At 43.9% G+C, this 20,419-nt stretch overlaps 1 protein-coding gene across 3 annotated transcripts in view; it reads right to left on the reverse strand.

Moving 5' to 3' along the window:
• The window catches only part of MMEL1 (membrane metalloendopeptidase like 1), a 73,909-nt gene that overhangs the window by 15,570 nt on the left and 37,920 nt on the right, over positions 1-20,419 (reverse strand). For all 3 annotated transcript variants that reach the window (XM_074975704.1, XM_074975702.1, XM_074975703.1), the window contains exons 8-17: positions 20,222-20,287; positions 16,694-16,828; positions 14,860-14,949; positions 10,574-10,710; positions 9,938-10,031; positions 7,886-8,014; positions 4,942-5,040; positions 3,294-3,377; positions 2,872-2,975; positions 406-464 (exon numbers count right to left, since the gene is read on the reverse strand). In XM_074975704.1, coding sequence (XP_074831805.1) covers positions 406-464; positions 2,872-2,975; positions 3,294-3,377; positions 4,942-5,040; positions 7,886-8,014; positions 9,938-10,031; positions 10,574-10,710; positions 14,860-14,949; positions 16,694-16,828; positions 20,222-20,287 — 997 coding nt within the window. The remainder of the gene's footprint in view (positions 1-405; positions 465-2,871; positions 2,976-3,293; positions 3,378-4,941; positions 5,041-7,885; positions 8,015-9,937; positions 10,032-10,573; positions 10,711-14,859; positions 14,950-16,693; positions 16,829-20,221; positions 20,288-20,419) is intronic.

A 20,419-nucleotide genomic window follows, 5' to 3' on the forward strand; every position in this document is an offset into this window, starting at 1 on the left:
ATGTGCCACATATACAAATAACTTCAGTGCCATCTGCACAAACAGCAAAGAGGGGAGCCCTGCTTAAGCTTCCCAGGCATCAGGAGACGTTCATTTAACAGCATCAAATACAGTGAGTGCTGAAGTTGGCACGCACTTACTGGCTGCTCCTTTCTAGGTTTTCAAACACAAGACTGTTTCAGCTACGGAATGTAAACAACTTCTGCCAAGTTTAGCTGAGCTGAACGCTTATCAGTAAAACACAGGCTCAGGCAGAACGGCTCATTTTCCTGGCACCAGCAGCACCACAGAAGTTCAGTCTGGGCTGCATCTGCCACATGGCATCCCTAATGTGCACTGTTATTGACTCTCCCACACACATCACTCTTAGATTCCATGGATTGTTGAAACTGGTTGGAAACATACCTATCTGATTTCGGTTGGGGGAATAGAATGCATTGACCACTGCAGCGCCAATTATCCATCTAGGAAGAATAATAGGTAAAGATATAATCATTTTGAGAAGCATTCTCTTTGTTGAATTAACTTCCATCAAAAAGCACTAGTAACGTATAAAATGGGAGGGGCGGAGAAGAAATCACTTGGGAATGGTTCAGCCAGGGCACCTCAATGGGAAAACGATCACTATCTTTTGTTTACGTAACGCTGTGCATCCTAAAAGTTCCCCAGTGAAATCCAGGTCTCATTTTGCACCCTACTGCGGAGCAGCCACACAATGGTATCTCTTCAACAGCTAACTGCTGGGCAATTTAACCGTTTAAGAGAGGAGATGAAGGCCACAACATCTAAATAAAAAATGTAGAGGAGGAATTTAGGGTGACAGAATGTGTTTACCCACACTGAGAGCAGGGGCAAAGCTTATCTATTGAACATATCTAATTGGAACAGTCAGAGAGTAAGTCATTACAAATGTAGCACCAGACAATGGACTACCATCTGTATTCTGAAACTGATTTGTCACAGACAGTGAGTACTAATTTTGCCAAGTAATTCTTGTTTGAAGTATCTGGTTTGGGAATACTGTCTTTCATTAGCTAGTTAATTCACTGTTCCTTTTAATCCCTCCTGCGTCCCCACTTAGCACATGATAATGAATGGCTACATCCCAACAGGGTTGCACTGGCGGTCCCAGAGAGACTCCATTATGTCATTAAATGAACAGATAAATCAGCCAAGAGACTTGTAATAAGAAACCTTCTCTTTCACTTAAAAGAGGACAGTTCTAGGACATGACCATTGAGTCTCCGACAGACTGTAATTGTTAGCTGATAGGGTGCTGAATAAGATTAGTTATAAATTCTCCTTCAGTTTGGGTCTTTAAACAACGGACTGTTAATGAGCTAAAGTGATAAGTGGTTTTATATCCTCCTGGAAAAATCTTCCAGGCTTGCAAGGAGACTTCACTGAATGTCTGCAAACCATACATGAAAAACGAAAAACATGATAACTCCACACACTACCAAATCATCATGCAAAAGAAAGGCCTGAACCAAAGCCCCCACAAAATCTACTAGCACCAGGCCTCCAGAAGAGTTAATACAGCCCTGCCTGTAGCCATGATATTGAGATCATGAAAAATTACATTTTCATCCCAATACAATCAGATTTCTACAGGCTGGGTGAAAATCCTGATATTTAATTGCTTCATCACCCACAGCAGTAAATTATCTTTATTAAAGTTGGGCCTGAGCTTAAAAGTTCAGTTCCGGATCCAGATTTAATATCTACAACGAACAGACATGCTGGGACCTGGAGTTTGAAGGGCTATTTTAGATGTGCTTTGTAGTTGTTTTAGACATGTTTTTCAGTTATTCATTTTCCGAAGTACATGCTGGCCCATCCTCACTGCTCTCCTGCCAGCAAAATCAGTCACAGGTGTTTGTGACACGAAACTCCATGGTAAGATAATAGCATGTAAAGTGAGAACAACAAGAAGTCTTGTGGCACCTTATAGACTAACAGATATTTTGGAGCATAAGCTTTCACGGGCAAAGACCTGCTTCATCAGATGCATGAAGCGGGTCTTTGCCCGCAAAAGCTTATACTTCAAAATATTTGTTAGTCTATAAGGTGCCACAAGACTTCTTGTTGTTCTCAAAACTACAGACTAACACGGCTACCTCTCTGATAGTATGTAAAGTGGTTCTCTGAAGCGTTGTTTCCCAAAGTGTGGCACATGTGCCACTGGTGACACTTGAAAGGATTTCAAGGGGTACATGGCAGAAAATAAATTACTAAAAATCAGGAAATAAACACTCAGATGGCCTGGGAAGAGAAGAATGTCAATAAGGCTGAAGTCCTGAAGGGGGTATGCAAATGTTTTACATTTGGGAAACACTGCCGAAAAGTATGAAACTGAGATTCTAAAAAGGCCAGTTGAGCCCATGTAGCCAGTGTTACGTACATTACCGCTAGAGGCAGACAAAGAGCTATTTGTTCAGTTCCCACAGATGACCCATTCTTACACTAGGTCTGCATGGCAGTGGGTCATGGATCTAAGTTACACAACTTCAGCTACATGAATAACAGGTGAACATGACATACTTAGATCTACTTACTGTGGTTTCTTCACTGCAGTGAGTCACTGGTAGATGTTCTCCCATCAACCTCACCCCCTCTCATGCTTCTTGTTCTTGTGTCAGACCGGAGTTGATGGGAGAGCACTCAGTGGTTGATTTATTGTGTCTATATTAGACATGATAAATTGATCCCCACATGATCGATCACTACCCATAGACAACTACAAACAAAAGTATTCTGAATTATCTGAAAGGTGTACAAAGGCAGTGCCACCACTGTGGCACTGGGGTGGCCCCTAACCATTAATCTGGGACTTAGGATGCTTCTGTAGCCTGCTGTCTGGACACTCACATATCTTGGTCAACTCTCTCCCGAAGTTTTTTCAAGCTCTTCTGGGCTCCAGCCTTCAGATTTTCCAGGATGTTTTCAAAATACTTGTGCTCACTGAAGTTTAACTAAAGAAATACAAACCCCAATGTTTTAGCAAGTGTCATTTAATGGAGACTTTCCTTTAACCATAACCTATAGGATGTTGCTATGAAATATATGTCCTGTAGTTATGCATCTTATAGAAAGAGATGGCCAGCTCTTACTTAAATAAGGAGTTGTTTGAAGGAAAGGACTGTGTCTTTACATGTAATATACAACTCCTAGCCTTGATCTGATTGGGCATCTGCGGGTGAAAGGAATGCAGGCATTTAATATTGTGATTGACAATGCATAATGTTTATACTATTGTATTAGAATTGTTCAAGAACATGCCACATACTTACATTTGCATATTCTTGATCCAGTTTTTCATTCTGATCTTCCAAAATATAGTCTGGGTAGCCAATTTGCTCTTTAATTGCCATTGCCTACAAGAAAATAAAGCCCACAAGGGTTTCACAACAGTAAAAAATTCTGGATCCCTGCAGACAATTTGCTGTGGATAATTCATTGCTGGTGTTGGACCATGCATTTGATGCATTCAGGTAGGGCTTCCAGAATTCAGAGGAAAGTGACTTCTGTTGGGACTGGATATGACTTGGGATTCAATAACCATTTTAATGTTGAAACTCCATGTATCGCATTCTAGCTTGCACCCAAGTTTCACCAAAGGCTTGATCACCCATGGATAATTTGACAGCAACTGGACCATTTCCAATTGATGAAACACCACTGAAGTCAATAGTCTGATGAGATGGGAAATTAACACAGGCCCGTTCTGCCTTCTCATTTCGTACATACATATGACTGCATTATTTAAACATATGGTCAGTTTATGCTACATCTAACTGCCTCTGAGAAAGCTCATGGCATGGGGCTCTCTGTAATGAGAATCCTCAAATTCCTGCTTGTGGAAGGAGCACAGCCCATTACCATGAGACAGGTAGTTACCCAAAACCTTTCTGAAGAGATGCAATGTCACTGAGAAGCAAAACATTTTCTAATGGGTAAAAGTTCCCATTCTGGAAACATCAAATGCCTTCTGGTGGTGGAATAAAGCATTGACCTACTGGGCTGGATAACGTCAGAAAGGAGGCTCTTCATTTGATTTATACACAAGAAGAACTTAAGGAAACTCAGGCTAAGCTTTTTGGAAGTTTATTACTACAAGTTGAAGCCCCTGGTCTGGCACTCTCAGGCTCTTACTGGTCCCACAGCAGGGAATCTGCAGGACCAGCGGAGGTTACTGCTGGCAGTTGTGGGGCTCTGCTCTGGCAGCAGTAGAGGGATGAGCATTGACAGAGCAGGGATGGGGCCACATGAGCACTGCACAGTCCTGTGGCTGGGGCTAGCATTGAAGTCCCCAGGCACAAGGCCACGCTCCTAGCCACTGGCCATGGGGCTCTGGTCTGTGTCCCTGGCTGACAGCTCACAACTGCCCCACCTCTCCTCTCTGAGCCCATCCCCACTCCTCTCCCTCCTGCCTTGAACTTGAACACCACAAATCAGCTATTTGTGGCACTCTGGAAGCTTTGCGAGGGCTAGAGGGGAGTTGCTGAGCATGGGGCCATCAGCTTTTCCACATCAGTGCTAAAGTTGTGGAGCATACGCGGATACAGGACCACAGACGTGGCTGGACAAGGGAAGTCCATCTTATAGAGGTTCAACCTACGATATATTTCTTTTTAATTGGATTTACCAGTTTGGCTGTTTTTGGTAATTTCCATTTGTTTGGGGTTCTTTGGCTTAACACTTGTATGTGATACCCTACCTTAGATTCTATTCTATTTTGTTTGGAAATAAAAAAAAGTTTGAAAGCTTAACAAATAAAGGATCAAAGGCAATAGCCTGGAGAAAATTATGGCTAGTTGTAAAAGCGGATCTTTATTTCTCACTTCCCCTTTTTATAAGGGATGAAAATACATCTTGCAAAATATGACATGATTTTCTGATATTCCTGCACAGGATATTGAGGTTTCTTGTTATTCTAACCTTCTCACGAGCTTTCTGTTTTGATGTTTCATCCATCCATTGTAATTCATCTAGGGTTTCAATGAACACTTCCCGGATTTTGTTTATTAAGTCTCGGACCTAAAATAGAGACAAGTAAGAAATTCACTATTGACAGGCTATGTTTTCTTCTCAAGCAATGTTATAGAGCGAGCATGTTCCTAATGAAGTTTAACCTCCTAAAATGCTTCATGATAGCACCTGGCACTCAGCATTTAAGCATGCATCATAAATGAATTCCTGGTGTTGGCACACAGTTGATGGATTAGCAGAGTTCCCAAGACTCAGTTCTGTGGTGCTCATGGCTTGACTGAACTGTGGAAGACCTCACCCAGAGGAGCTGAAAGGGAGGCAAGAGCTAAGTATCATGCTTAGCAGCTAACCATGTTGGGATATCTGCTCACAGGCAGAGCATGTGGATAGTAACATGTGTCATGTAGCTTGACCCATCTGAGTAAAATCTGGCCTGGTGAGTATTGCTGTGGTCTGTCCTCAGCTTGGCCACTGATCCGTTGTGTCTTGCTTCAGAATTTCCCAACAAAATACAAAGAGCACCTGGGTGCTGCTGGAATTCTCCCAGGCAGTGTGCCTCCTCAATAGGGAACTCAAGCACAGACTCAGAAGAGCTGAGAACAGGCTGGGTTTTAGGGCAAGGTGAGCAAGATGGTTGCCTTGGGTCTTGTGCCTTCAGAGCCCCATGCTTCAGTTGAAAGTAGCATCCACTGCCCACTGGCTGGGCCTCACTGACAGCATACTGCCTTGCGCCCACCCACAGGTCGGGATGCTGTCAGCGTACCACCTTGGGCCTCACCCCCCGGCCAGGCCCTGCTGTCAGCATGCCACCTTGGACTACACCCACTGGCCGGGCCCTGCTGGGCCAGCTCTAACAGAGAACATGGAATGGAAGGCTAAGTAGATCCCATCAAAGGCACGATCATTAGGCTACTGCTCAGGATTATTTAAAGGCAATTAATAAGGGGACATAGGAGTATACATAGTTTTAAGGAATTTGACATTTATTGTGAGCTGCGTGTGTGTGTGCACGTGTGCATTCACTGTTTTCTATTTTACATTTTCATCTTTCTATGGTAAGGACATGGATTAGGGTTTTTTTTCATTTTGGTCTTCCATTGTTAGCAGAAGGGCCCATGCTGGGCTGCAATGGGGATCTTAATGAACAGAGGAGTTTCCTGGTTAGGGAGTTCTGTAGCTGCTGCTGAAAGCGTGGGTCTCTGTGTTTTATCCACACCTACAAACACACATGCATTTTACATTTCTGCTGTGGTTTACGGTATTTTGAAAATGAGATGGGTGTTTTCCATAGCTGGAAAGACATCTTATTGTTGGTGACTATAACTACAAAGAACCACAACACAGTTCCAATGGGAAAATTCATCTTTGTATCCCAATAGAGAAGTGCTACCTTGTTGCTGCCAAGTAGCTGTCTGTACATATTCAGGCAGCAATGGTGAATAAGTGTCACAAATATTCAGTAAGAGATCTGTTTTACATACGCCTTCATGAGAAACAAAGGTTGCTCTTTTCATGCAGCTCTTTCTGTAAATTTCAGGGTCATAATGTTATCCCGTTATCAGCCTTTAACCACTTATGTCCCTTAGGGTTTTATACCGTTGCCCGTCACAATCAAATCAGAACAATGGTGTAAAATCTTTTTACAACGGTAAAGTCTCCAGAGAATTTGATGGAATCTTTGACTCCTGACAGTTGGAGATATAAGAGCTCTGTTTATTGTCATGTTATATCCTTGTTTGGTTTTTATTTCTTAATTTGGGGGTGTATTTTTTAACTGGGAAGGTAAAAGGAAGGTCTCACCGTTGAGTGTCATTACTGTTTTAGACCATTTTAACCTGGATTTAAAGCAGAGCAATAACACTATTTGCATATATATAAATTTTTGGCTACAAAGACCAATCCCAAGGCAATGGGTGTGTGAGAAGAACACTACCAAATAAAAGCGGAAAACAAGTTTAGTCCAGGACAAAAGTTCAATGAGAAACCCTGAATGAAGGCGCGTATTAGTTTCACATCTAAGAACTGGATTCAGAGCACGTGCCTAGGCATCAGAAATGGCAAAATTGCTGGGAAAACAGGAGCCACAAAGTATCCCATTAAGGGTATGTCTACACTAGGGAAAGACAGTTGATTGCAGATACGCAGTTCTAGCTATGACAATTGCCTAACTAGAATCGGTGTCTCTGCAATTGACTTACCTGGCCGTCCGCCTGAAGAAGGTCGATGAGAGAGTTTCTCCTGTTGACCTCCCTTAGTCCTTGCACCTCCACTGTAACGCCTGAGAGGATGATTTCATGCATTCCTACCAACTGCATGAAATTGAACTCTGGAAGATCGACCTGAGTGGGTCAATCCTCTGGCCTAGTGCAGACATGTCCTGAGGGTGAGTGCTGGCTGAGGAGGCAGTTGTCAGATGACTTTCTTGGGGTATACATCCCTCACACCAGGATTCATCAAGATCAGCTTGAAAGGTCTCCGCCTATTTAATACTGGTGTGGATGCTGTTAATTTATGATTTTCCTTCCTATGGCTACTCGTGTCCCCAGACTGCATACATGGGCCCTTTTCCAAGCACAACCCCTGTATGCAAATGATACTTCCCATTAAAATACAATAGCTTGGAGATTGCCAGGACATCTGTTCATGTTGATAGACAGTCCCCAGAGCCAGTGATTATCTGCACAAGGCGTAATCCACTCACAGAAGTGAGAGACTATATTCCTCTGCCTTGAAGCTCCCCTGCTGCCTGCCTCCCCCTGAGCTATGTGAAAGCTCTGCACTATGTACATATTTAACAGATATTAGGTCTCAGGCTGGAGGCGAGAGGGGGCTGGGGATGATGGGTTCTGTGGGGATTGAGGTCTCACAATAGCATGAAAGGTAATCTACATACCATCCTCTTGCTCTCACCAGCAAATGTCTCCCTGACATACAGGGCTCCCACTGCATTCTCCATGTTGTTGTTGACGTAACTCACGCATTCCCGCCAGCGGGCCTCTTCCAGGGTTGTCCCATACAGTGCCTGGAAGAGAAATGCAGAGAGATCAGTTCTGCCCATGGACCTTTCCCTCAGTCCCTCCTGAAGTTGTTAAAGGTCAAGAGGGTTAAGCAACAAGAGAGGCCCTCATCCCTTCAGCTTCTGTCCCCTCACGCATCAGCTTTGTTTCTTTGGAAGCTCGGGTCTTCCTTCCATTGACTTATTCAGAGGTGATAGGGGCACAGTGCAAACCAGGGCCCTCCTTACAAATTATGGGGCCTATGCAGCTCAGGGCTCCCCATGCACAGCTTCTGTGGGGGTCTAGGTGCTTCCCTCCCTTCCATTTCCTGCTGTGGGTCTCCCTCCACAAGTGTCTCCTGCCAGAGGCCTGGGGCTTCCCTCCCCATCCCTGTTCAGCTCCTGCTGGGGACCTGTAGCTTCCTTCCCTCCCCCACACATACAATTTCTGCAGGGAGGCTGGGGCTCTGGACTTCCCTCCTCCATGCTGCTCCCTGCAGCTTAACTCAAGGGCTTCCCTGGGGCTGGAGCGGAGGTGCAGAGGTTGGAGACTCTGTTCCACCCCTAGTCTGGCAGCAGGGAGCCCTCACTAGCCAGCTGCTGCTGGTTGTGAGGTGCACATGGGGGAGCAGGGAGGGAGAAGCCCTGCAGCAGCAGTGAGGAGAGGCCAGAGAGGAACCAGCAGAGCTGGTCAGTGCCCTGCTTATGTGTACAAGCACACACAGCTATGTAGGGGCACCTGAAAATTTGGGGCACCCATGCAGCAGCATATTTCACATATGCCTAGGGATGGCCCTGGATCAATCTCTGTCCCAACACCTGGTCATTTCACACCTTATCTATCTCCCCATTGATTCGTCTGCCTAAGGCATTTCTATAGTGCCCCTCAGACAGTTAGCTAAGCACGATACCACACCCCCGTCCCTACGTGCACTGCCTTTGCCAGCATGCAGACATGTGAGCAGAGCTGGCATTAGACTTGCTGGGGTCCAGGGCATTAAGCTGAAGCCCCACTATGTGGGGCTGAATCATGTGGATGAAGCCAAAGCCTGAGCAACTTAGCTTTACGGGGCTCCCTGTGGCATGGGGCCCTTACAGTTGTCTGCCTTGCTACTCCCTAGCCTCAAAGCTGCCTTTTTTATGTAGAAACACCACGTTTTGTGGCACAGGGAGGCTCTGGGGATTTTATACCTTATTGGCCAGAGGCTCAGAAAGAAAAAGTTTAAGAACCCCGAGCTTCATAATATTTCGGAGGTGAAGGTATCTCAGAGAGAGCTGGTTCAAACAAATGGTCTGTCAGAAGAGTGGTTACCAGTGATCGGCTAATGTCAAATGGTTTGGAGAGTAGGTATCCAAGAAGGTTTTACACAGAAGCCCCAAGCCTATGGACTGCAGCTTGTCCCAGTGTTGTCTATGATATTTTGCATGTCCATAAAAGGCTTGTTTTGGTTGCCATCTTGAGTCTAATGTTGAAGCTGGTATTTAGTGTATCTGATCTGGTTCCCAGTGACGAAATGGGAATTGTATGTTGGCCCAGCCCCACATGCAGGTCTCAAGGAGATGCAGAGCCCATTTCTCAGTGGAGAAGGAAAGAAACTGAAACATCTTGATTGTCCATTCAGCTTCACTTTGCAATTTTGATGTCTGGGCATCCCGCAGCAACCTTAACGCAGAGGAGAACAAACCTCGATGACAACAGTAGGGAGGAGTCTGCCCCTGAACTCCAGATGTTCACATCTCCAGACTCTGGCCAGGTTTGGATCTGATTTGAAACCTCCCACATTGGGCCAACCTTTCCCAAAGCAGAAGGTAGGACACTGATTTGGTTAAAGCCCATTGAGCAGATGTGGACTGGCTGCCCTTTGACTGATGCTGGTGGGTTCCAGGCCATTTCAGAACAACTTCACAGCTGAACTGACTATTTGGGAGGTGGGTGGGTGGGGGTGTTACCTTTCGGTAGTCAGCCCGAGCATCCTTGAAACGCCGACTCAAGCTGCTGACCCTGTCGATCACCAGTCGCCAGACTAAGTAGTTCTGGATGGTGCTGGGGACAGAAAACAAAGCAGAGCTTAAAGTCTTGCCACTCCAATGCAGATGATCAAAGGAAAAGCTTAGTATGAATGCAGAGGACAGGGCTAGCCATGGCTGTGAGGAAGCCAGGCAGATTGCTTGTCTTCACCAGAGCTGATTAACACCAGAAGCACCAAGCGTGCCTGCCATTCAGGATCATGCCACAGGCTCCTGTTCCCTTGTGCTTTGGGGCACTATGTGCCTAATTTCTAGGTCTTTTGCCTTTTGGAATGTAATGTGAATTAAAGCACACCCTATTGTTTCTTTTCTAGGGCACTAGTCAATTAAAGGCTGAGATCCACCCAAACTTCAATGAATGTTGCTTTCTACCACCCCACCACCCCGTGTGGTTGTCCTCCTTGATGTACAGAATGGAGGAGAGGATTCCACCTGGGAGACTGTGGTATAACTAGGAAAAAAAAAACACTCCTTATTGTCACTTGAGCCCTTCTGCAGCACTGGATGGTGCTTCATCTCTTCCCTTCCCTAGCCTCAGTGCTTTCCCCATCCCGTTACCTTGCTGAGTAGCTGGAGATAATTGCTTTCAGCTCCTGCAGGTAGGGCATGCCATACACAACGACTTCCTCATCCAGGTGGATCTGGATGTTTACTGAAGACATGATGCCTTGGATGAAGAGGGTCCAGTTAAACTCCTGTGAGGGCAGAGAGGCGCATGCACTGATTCCAAGCTTTTCTTTATATCTATTACAATGGACATTCTGGGGCTAGCAATCAGGCATATTCAGTAGAGAGGGCACCTGCCTATAGGGCTCCATATTGATGGACAAGTAAGGAGACAGAGGGCCCTGCAGCTATGAGAGTATGATGCTGCGCCATTGCCTTGGGCTTGGGTTTTAGTTGATTGCTTGGGGTTTTGTTTGTTCCCACAACTTGGTTGTTGACATCTCTCTCATGGTTGCTGCACTACCTGTATTTGAAACCCTGCTCAGGGTGATGTGCTGTTGGAACTTCTATTGCAATATTTGTAAATAGGACCTAGCTGCATTGGCTGTGAAAGGCAAAAAGTCTTTTAAGTGTCAGTGGAATCAAAACCACAAGCCTGCATATTTTACTGCCTTATATCTAGGCAAAGATTTTTAAAATATGCCATAAGCATGCAACTTATCTCTTTGCTTTAAGTGTGACTCCTATCAAGTCAACAAGCACTGCTAGCGCTGGGATCTTTCCTCCCTCTTCTGTTGCAAAATATGTTCCTCCATTAAGCACATAAGAACAGCCATGCTGGGCCAGTCTAAAGGTCCATCTAGTCCAGTATCCTGTCTTCCAATGCCAGATGCCCCAGAGGGAGTGAACAGAATAGGTAGTCATTGAGTGATCCTTCCCCTGTCATCCATTTCCAGCTTCTGACAAACAGAGGCTGGGGGACACCATTCCTGCCCATCCTGGCTAATAGCCATTAGTGGACCTAACTTCCATGAATTTATCTAGTACTTTTCTGAACCTTGTCAAACTCCTGGTCTTCACAACACCCCGGAAAAGAGTTCCACAGGCTGACCATGTGCAGCATGATGAAAAACTTCCTTTTGTTAGTTTCCAGTCTCCACCGGGCTGAAGAAGAGTAAAATTTGGACGTTGATGTTTCTCAATTGCCAAGATAATTTAGCCACATATAAGGTGTTGCTGGAGACACTGATCATTGTAACTGGCCAGGAAAGAGATTAAACAGCACAACTTGCATGAGGAACATGGGGAAGAGCTATAAGACTTAATATCAGGCAAGAAACTTGGTATCAGGCAAGACATCTGGTGAGCCAGAGACTGACAATGGAGAAGCACCACTGGCAGGAGAAAAAGATTTGGGATGAAGCTGGAGAATTGAAGACAAGTTTGGTAGAAGACCAGTGCTATCCAAGAGGTATAGAGGGCACCCCAACATGATGGCAGCCAGCCACTGCAATCCACCCAACAGAGAGCTCTGGGGAGGTGAGGCCATCCCAACCGCCAGAAAGACGACAAAGACAATACCTACAACCATTGTTTTTAGGGTCGTGGTGAAGAGGACAAGAAGTCTGGCTGGATGGCATCTCAGCAGAATCCCCCAGAATAGTGGACCAGAAAGGAAACTATATCATGTCATGCCAAAGGGCCCTTAAGTGGCTGATTAGCCCTTAAGGGCCCAGTGGGATAAACAGTCATTGAAAATAAAAAGGAGCATGTGAAGGCCATAGGATTAAAAGAACTAGGCTTGATAAAGAATGATATAGATATACTTGAACAGGGGACTGGTAACTGGACATAAGTGTAATGTTGAATAGAGGTAGGTAGTTGTTCACTGGCAGTAAAGCAGCACACTGAGTGGGAAATGGATAGTTTGGTGTATGTTGAAAGGGGTTAGTGTAGCAGTTTTGTGGGACATGGGCACGCATAGTACTACACCAGTAGGTGAAGGCGAATCTTCCCAATGACCCAAGAAACAAACTGATGAAGTTGCTCCAAAAAGATGAAAGCCTGAGGCTCACAGCTGTTTATGGTTCACCCTCACCCCATTTCCTTAGGAGAGGTGGGATGAAAGACACTCTCAGCTACTAGATGGTGGGAAAGTACTGGCAGAGTCCATGAATGTCATAATTCCTAAGATGGAGAGTCCTATCATTAGACAAAAGGGCCAGGTGACACAGTACCTCCAGCCTTCTAGAGCCATTTGTGAATGGCTTTCCCCCATGGTCAGTAGGAAAACAAGAATGTGTTGCCCCTAAAGGCCACAAAGAACCACGAATTTCAATATGTGATACCGGTTGGAAAATCTAGTATTGATGCTGATATTTTGGGCATAGGAGTTTCTCAGTCATTACAAGGTAAGCTTGTGATGCCAGTCAAACTCATAATACCAGAAGTCCTGGACTTGAAGCAGTGAAGGATGGGCTCATATTAGAACCAAAGAAAAGCTTTGCAACCAAGCAAGACTGCCCTGTGGTGCACAAAATGTCAAGATGGCATTTACTGGTGCGTGTGTATGTAAGGCAGAGAAGTAACAAATTGCACAGTAGCACAAAAGTGAAAAACTTTTTGCTCTCCTCAGAGGCTGCAATTTTCAGGCACACCCTGCCGTTGATGCCTGTGGAGGTGTACAGCTTGTTTTTGGATTCCTCTCCCTTTTTTGCACAGACCCACAGAGTCCCTGAGCTATGCTACAAGTGTGAGCTGTATATTTGTAGTAACTACACTAATAAAAATGTGTGTTTCTGAAGGACGGTCCGCTTTTTGAAGCATTTTATGCACAAATCTCTTTTACCTTTGGCTAGCTAATGGCTTTCTCTGGAATGTTTTTGACAGATACTGAATTTGCCACCAGAGGGAGCCCATCAAGCCTTTGATTGTGATATCATAGTGAATGCCATGAATAAACAACAAATTATAAATACATACATCATCCAGTGAACATTGATGTTCTACTTAATTTTCCTGTTCAGACCCACTTTGGTTTGCACAACAGCTGGGAAACAATTACAGTTCATTCTCTTTCTGTTTTGCTACACCAGCAAAACAGCATGATTAGGTCCTCTTCTTTGGTTATATAGGTTGAACCCCTCCAGTCTGGCAATCTCTGGTTCAGCAACATCTGCGGTCCAACATGATTTTAGTGCACCAGATGTCTACTTATCATGAGTGCGACCAGATTTCCTGTGGTCCCATAAAGTTTGTTTACAGCTCTCTGTGTTCTGTGCTGCTACTTGGCTATAATTTACCCCTCAATGTCTTCTAAGAACCCAGTCAGCCATGGAAGTATTGATAATGTGCTAGAGAATATTGACCTCCCATGGTCCAGCAAATTCTCTGCTTTGGCACCGGTCAGGTCCCAACCGTGCCAGACTAGAGAGATTCAACCTGTATTTTCTCACACAGTCCCCAGTTAAAATGGGGGTTTAAGGTTTTCTTATTGGATGGTAAAGTCTGCCATTTGTGTCCCACCCTGCTTGCTGTCTGTAAAAAAACACATGGGAAGAGGTCCTTGCCTTTGGAAAAATTCTAACTTGAAAGTTGATGGTTTTTTGGACTCCTATCCAATTCAGTCTTGTAGTGATGGCAAAAGCACAGACATTATTTTTACGATTAACTTGGCTAGAATTGTTACTGTGCTCTTCCTCAATAGATACGTCTACCACTTGCAGATCTGTGCTGAACCCAACTTAAAATAATATTAAACCTATATTTACGTAAGGGTTTCCCAATACTTTTGCCATGTCAAAGCACTGCAAGTCAAAATGCAGACAGGATTAACTATTGTTTGACTGTGGGGTGGGGCCTTGTGAGCTACAGACCTCATTCTACACAAAGATATCACTCACAGTAATTTGACCTCTTTGTTCCACTGGAAATGTGAGCATTGGTGGAAGAGCGGAAACTCTAACTCATGCTTGGGACCACTAAGTGCTTGTGGCACTTGCAGACTTCCAGAATGATTTTGATGGAGATACTTCCATGCAAAGAGAGGAATGAATCATTAAAATTTTACCAGATGATTATTTCAGCTCTGAACCAGCCATGTGATACACCTGTTTCTTCTGTGCATAGAACTAAAGCACATGAAACCTTTTGTTCTGGACAGGAGTTTGGCTGTTTAGGACCCTGCATGGGCCAGAGATTTAGGGACTGGCAAATGCTTCATTTGCGGCTTTGTTTAAAAAGGAAAATGCCTCAAAAAACCTCGTAGCTGTACATTAAGACCATTAAGACTTTGAATCCCTTTTGTTTTGCAAGTATAAAGAGTCTGCAAAGCCGTTTTCTGTTACCTAGACAGTAGGAGGGGTGGGAAGCCATCGAATTCTTATAGAAATACTTACATTCAGTGCAAACTTGTCCTGTAGCTCTCGCAGGGTCATTTTGTTGTACAATAAGGTCACGTCATGCCTTTCTTCTGCAGGAGCAGTAGCCTACAGATATTCACATAGTTACCTTCCCAATTTGACTGACACAGACTTTCAACAGCTGGAATCACATAAATGCAGGGGCATGCTCCCTCTCTCTCCCTTACACACACACACATTCTCTCTCTCTCTCTCACACACACACACACACTCTCTTTCTCTCTCTCTCTCTCTGAAATGCTTTTTAAAATATGTTGTGTTTTTAGAACAAGAAAACTCAGAGTCTCACACTGGGATGTCTGCATTTCTGTACATGACTTAACAGCACAATTGATAGCTCAAGGTTGTGAGCTCAAGGCCTTTGCATCTCTCAGTAATGTGATGGCTAAGAAATTCCTTATGTTCTCTTCGGAACCAGACTGAGAAGCTGCACCAACAAGATACTTAAAAATCTCAGCACTAGAAAACTCAAGTCTCTAGGTTCTCTTCTGGTCTCAGTTTTTTTAAAATATGCAAATACACAGGTAAAGTCAGGTGTTTGTAAATATGGGAAAATTTACATTCCACGCAGTGCTGGTTTTGGGGCAGATTACGGTGTTTGATCTAATTGTGATTATGATTGCTGGGAAATACAACCAGTCTACATACCACTGCTGAATTTTATGTCCCTCTAAAATGCACTTTTTAGTTTCTACTTGTCCAGTCATTTGTTTTCTGGCAGAGGAGATTAGAATAATGATCCGATCTTAGATATATGTAAGAAATAAAGTTCAACTACACAAAAAGGTGCAAGACCATGCTTAATAGCCAATATTTACATGATTCAGATATTAACTGTAGAGGGAATCTATGGTACAACCCCAATGTTTTGTGTGCAATTGATAAAGCAGAGATCCTGTCATTCAAAAAAGATGGAAAATAATTATGTATTTTTTAGAAATATAAGCCATTTTTTAATATTCAACAAATCCAGATTTTTCACAATTTTGAACACTTTTGCTGGTGTACTTCTAGATATTTTTGCCACATCTGAAAGCTAATAATTATAAAGCTTAATTGAACTGCAGAATATGGGTCTGTATATATTTTCTCTGTTTTGGCAATATGACTTTGAATTGCTAGCATGTTTAACAATAGTTAGACACTTTATTGCACATCTCATTAAAAAAATGTAATTCAAACTAGGTAAAAATGCGTTCTTGCAGTAAATTATTCAGTCATTTAAAATCTGTAGGTTCAATACAGAGCTCCAGACAGGCTGTGGTCTCTGTTAAACAAAAGAGACAAAGTGCAAACTTCAACTATGTGGAAGTTTGTCAGTAGCGGTAGATTTTAAAAATATATATATATGTATCTTTCAAGATGCTGCAGCACTTTAAAAGCACCAAAGAGCCCTAGATCAGGTGATAATTCCCCCACATGTAGGTTTTACAAACAACAGCTTATGTTGCCTGGCAGGACCCCTGTTGCAAGTCCCAGCACAAGGAGCATGACTGGAGGCAGAATGAAACATGGAGATAATCAACACCAACATGACCATTCTGGATTGTGCTACTGAACAATCCACGGACGCTGTTTCAACTTAGTCCATCATCTTGGGTTGGCAAAAGAGCTATAAAACCATTTTTGACTTGTCTCCTTGTGGAGCAGTAACAAGAGTGGTAGCCATGTTAGTCTGTACTCCAACAAAACTGTGAGTTTTATGATGTATCTCTTAGAAGCGCAGCACAAAAATCTCTCCATTCCTGCCATGACAAACTATCACTCCATCTCCGTTCACATATCGATCTCCGTTGAGAAACATACTCACGTTTGCAATTGAAGTTTCAAGCTGCAAAACTTTTGCCATTTCCTCTTGGACAAAGCTGTCATCTTTCGACATATTCTTGTCTTCGCGGATCATTTTGACAATGTTGATCATAAATTGCAGGTAGGCTTCTCGCACCTAAACACGTATGAAAGGAAACCTTGTACGTCTGTGTCATTTTTGTAAGGTCAACTAGCTACAGTTTTTCCACTTATCAAGGAAATCTTGTCCAGAAATTCAGGTTTGTAAGAGCATCACCATGAGAGATTTTCTGTGGTGTATATTCTTGAGGGAGTTTTAGGGAAATAAGCAAATGTGTGCAGAATGACCCATAGGGCTAATTAAAAATGCAAAAAGATGTGATTGATCTTCTAGAGATGGGTTTGGAGTAAGTGACTAGATCCAAACAAGCCTGTGATAAAATTTGTTCCCACGTGAAATTTTGCAGCTCTGATTCTGCTCTTGTCTTTTCAATATAAACTTTCTTAGCTCATTTAGCATATCCCTTTTCATATTGCCACGTTGATGCCTCTCTCAAGAACGTGAGTCTATTGTAGTTGACACACTTCAGATACCTAGTAAAAGAGAGCCCCTGAGCCCCAGAGCTGTAAATTAGATGTAGTCTACACTTCATCGTCCCACTACTCCAGTCAGTCCCGTCAATATGCAACTTTGTGCAAATAGCCTGGCCGAAGTCAGCATACTTACCGCGGTGTCTTCCATGCAGTAATGTCAGTGGCTGATGATCTCCTGTCAACTCCGCCTACTCCTCTCATCATAGTGGAGTATTGGAGTCAACCAGAGAGTGCTCGGTGGTTGATTCACTGCATCTAAACTGGGTTTGGATACTTGTGTTGCATAGAGATGGTCTGGGGGTTGGGCTGAATGCTAAGGGTCCTGATTCTGGCAAAACTTCCACCAAACTCAACGGGAGTTTCACTCCAGACTGGGATCAGTAAAGAATCTCAGGCTTTCACGCATTGTTCTGTGGAAGTGTTTCTTTAAAATGAGCTGTTTATAAATAGGGGCTCTCTCCACTCCTGAGCAGCGTTCCTTGTAAGCTGAGTGGCTATACAGCAGAGATTCTGGTGCTGCCCAGCTGATTAGCAGAGCACCCATAGCCTCCCACAGGTGGCAGCATGTGTTTCTAATGGTGGTGCACATCCACAGTTGTCTTGGTGCACAGAACAAAATTTATTCTGCACATGGATGAAAAAAATTAGAGGGAACCCTGCCCCTGAGTGACTGTCTCCCATTTCCATATGTGTGGGGACTAATGAACCCTTAGCTAGCTAAGGAATTTGTACCCTGCAAACTGATGCCTTTCTGAAATCTCTCTTTGTCCTTTTTTGTTATTCATTTTGGGGTCTCAACTGTGTTTCGCTTGGTCTCCTGGCACTCTGGCATCTTTCTAAATTTAACCATGGACATTCCTCATTTTCACTCTCAACTCCCCCTTAAAACATTCCCTAACATGCAGCTGAAACCTGTACCTGGTGAGCTCATTTCCAACAGACGATGCCCTATCCAACCTGCCCACTGTCAAGTAGCCAATGACACTTCTGATACAATTTTATTTCCCTTTTAGGTAATATCCAGCCTTGTGAAGTACCTGATCTGTTCTGCAGGTTTCACTGTAGCACTAAGAAGTGCTGTACGCGATGGCCTTTAACCTGTGTTCTGTGAATGTCTGAAGAGTTTGGCTACATTCTGTAAATAGCACCTCATGTGCATTGTGCTATCTCACACACTGAATCCCTGGACAGAACAATACAGGACATGGGCCATAGGAATCACATTTGTCTAAGGGGGCTGAGGTGAGAATGCCACCAGATACTCCACTGTCAAAAGCTAACAGCTACAGAGCTTGGCTGAAGAAAGCCTTGAAATGATATCTCACTAACTGCCTGATCCAAAGTCAATTGAAATCCACAGAAAGACTCTCAGAGCTCTCCATAGGCTCTGGACCCGGCCCTACCATTGTAATACAGAATTGAGTCTGAAATGTTTGATCATTGTCTACATCATTCCCCTTTCATCCACATTAGGAAATTCAATTTAATGCTAGGCTGCAAATCTACCCAGTTAGCATGAAATAATTAAGAAACTAAAAAGAACTTCAAAAGTATTTTCAGGCCTGAAATTGACAAATTATCTCTATCCATCTACATTTGCAGTGAGTCAGCCAGGCATTTACAAAGAAAAGCAAGCAAGAAGGAGCAAGTGAACAAATTTGCTCTGTGCAGTGGATCAAAGTGAAGCGGTTTCAAAACAGCATCTCTAGACTTTCCTGCCATTTTTGGCACTAAAAGCAAAAATACAAGGACGACTCAAAACATACAGGGCTAGATCCTCATCAAGTGATAATCGGTTCCATTCTTCTTCTTTCTACTTGCCCATTAATGGAATTATTTGTCACAGGGATAGCTGAAACCTTCTATGGTTTAGGTTCATCTGAATTAACTTGGGAATTTGTTTGGAACCTCCATATTGTAGAAATATGGAAATAAAGGAATTGCCATATTAGATTAGACCTGCAGTCCCTCTAGTTCACTGTCCTATCTTTGACTGTGGCTTGTACCAGATGTTTTCAGAGGAAAGGGCAAGGTTCCCTGAAGAAGGCATATGTGGGACAATCTGCCCCAAGTGCTGTGCCTAGTCCCTATCCCTAACAATTAGAGATTGGTTAAAATGCTGAAACACAAGATTTTGTCTCCTTTCTAGTATTCTTTTTGCTAGCATTAACTATTGCAACTCTGGGTAGTCTTGTTATTCATTTAAAAGTCCAATCCATTCGTGAGTCTTGGTAAATTTTTGACCTCAGAGCAGGTCCAGTGCACGGGAGGGGCAAAGGAGGCAGTTGCTCTGGGGCACTGCATTTTGCATGACTGGGAGGATGGAGGATGGGGCTCCAGCACTGTAGTCTGGGTAGCACTAAGGGATGACTATCCTTGCCCCGCTCTTCTGCCCTTGGTTCCTCCCCTTTTGGGGATGGGGACCCAGTCCACCTTTCACCTTGCCCCAAAGCCTGTTGTGGTTGTCGGTCCCACTGCTTCAGTGACCTCCTGTGGCAATGAGTTCCACAGCCTAAATGATATTGTTGAAGACCATGAAGATTCAGCTACAGGTTGAACCTCTCTTGGGACCTGACCACGGGCTGGACAAGAGAATTTGCCAGATGACAGGAGGTAAATATTTTCTGGCACATTACCAACACTTCCACTGCATACTGGGCTCTTAGAAGATGTTTAGAGATAAATTAGGGCTAAATAACAGCACAGATCCCTGAAAGCCAGGACTGGTGGCTGTAAACAAACTTTATGGGACCACGGGAAATTCGGCCACAGCCATGACAAACAGTCGTCTGTCAAACTAAAATCACGTCAGATTATGAAGTTTGCCAGATGACAGAGTTTCGTATTCAAGAGGTTCAACCTGTGCAGTGATTTGGAAAAGCAGCGTTCACCTGCAAATTATGAGCAAAAGGCAATTTTTGGTAGCACACAGTATAAAAAGTTCAGGAATACTTACTCTTTGGTAATTACCACCATTAAAGTAGTAATCTCTGGATGGCATTCCCAAACTAGGCTGGTCGATCTGAAGGAAATCAAGTACATATCTCTAGTAAGTGAGGAGCAGTGAGACTGGCTGGTGGGAAGGGGGTCACTTAAGGGCAATGTGAAAAGCTGCATGGAGCATTCCTCTAGCATCGGAAGGACCATAGCACAC

This window comes from Carettochelys insculpta, chromosome 23, assembly GCF_033958435.1.
Source record: "Carettochelys insculpta isolate YL-2023 chromosome 23, ASM3395843v1, whole genome shotgun sequence".
Taxonomy (NCBI): Eukaryota; Metazoa; Chordata; order Testudines; family Carettochelyidae; genus Carettochelys; species Carettochelys insculpta.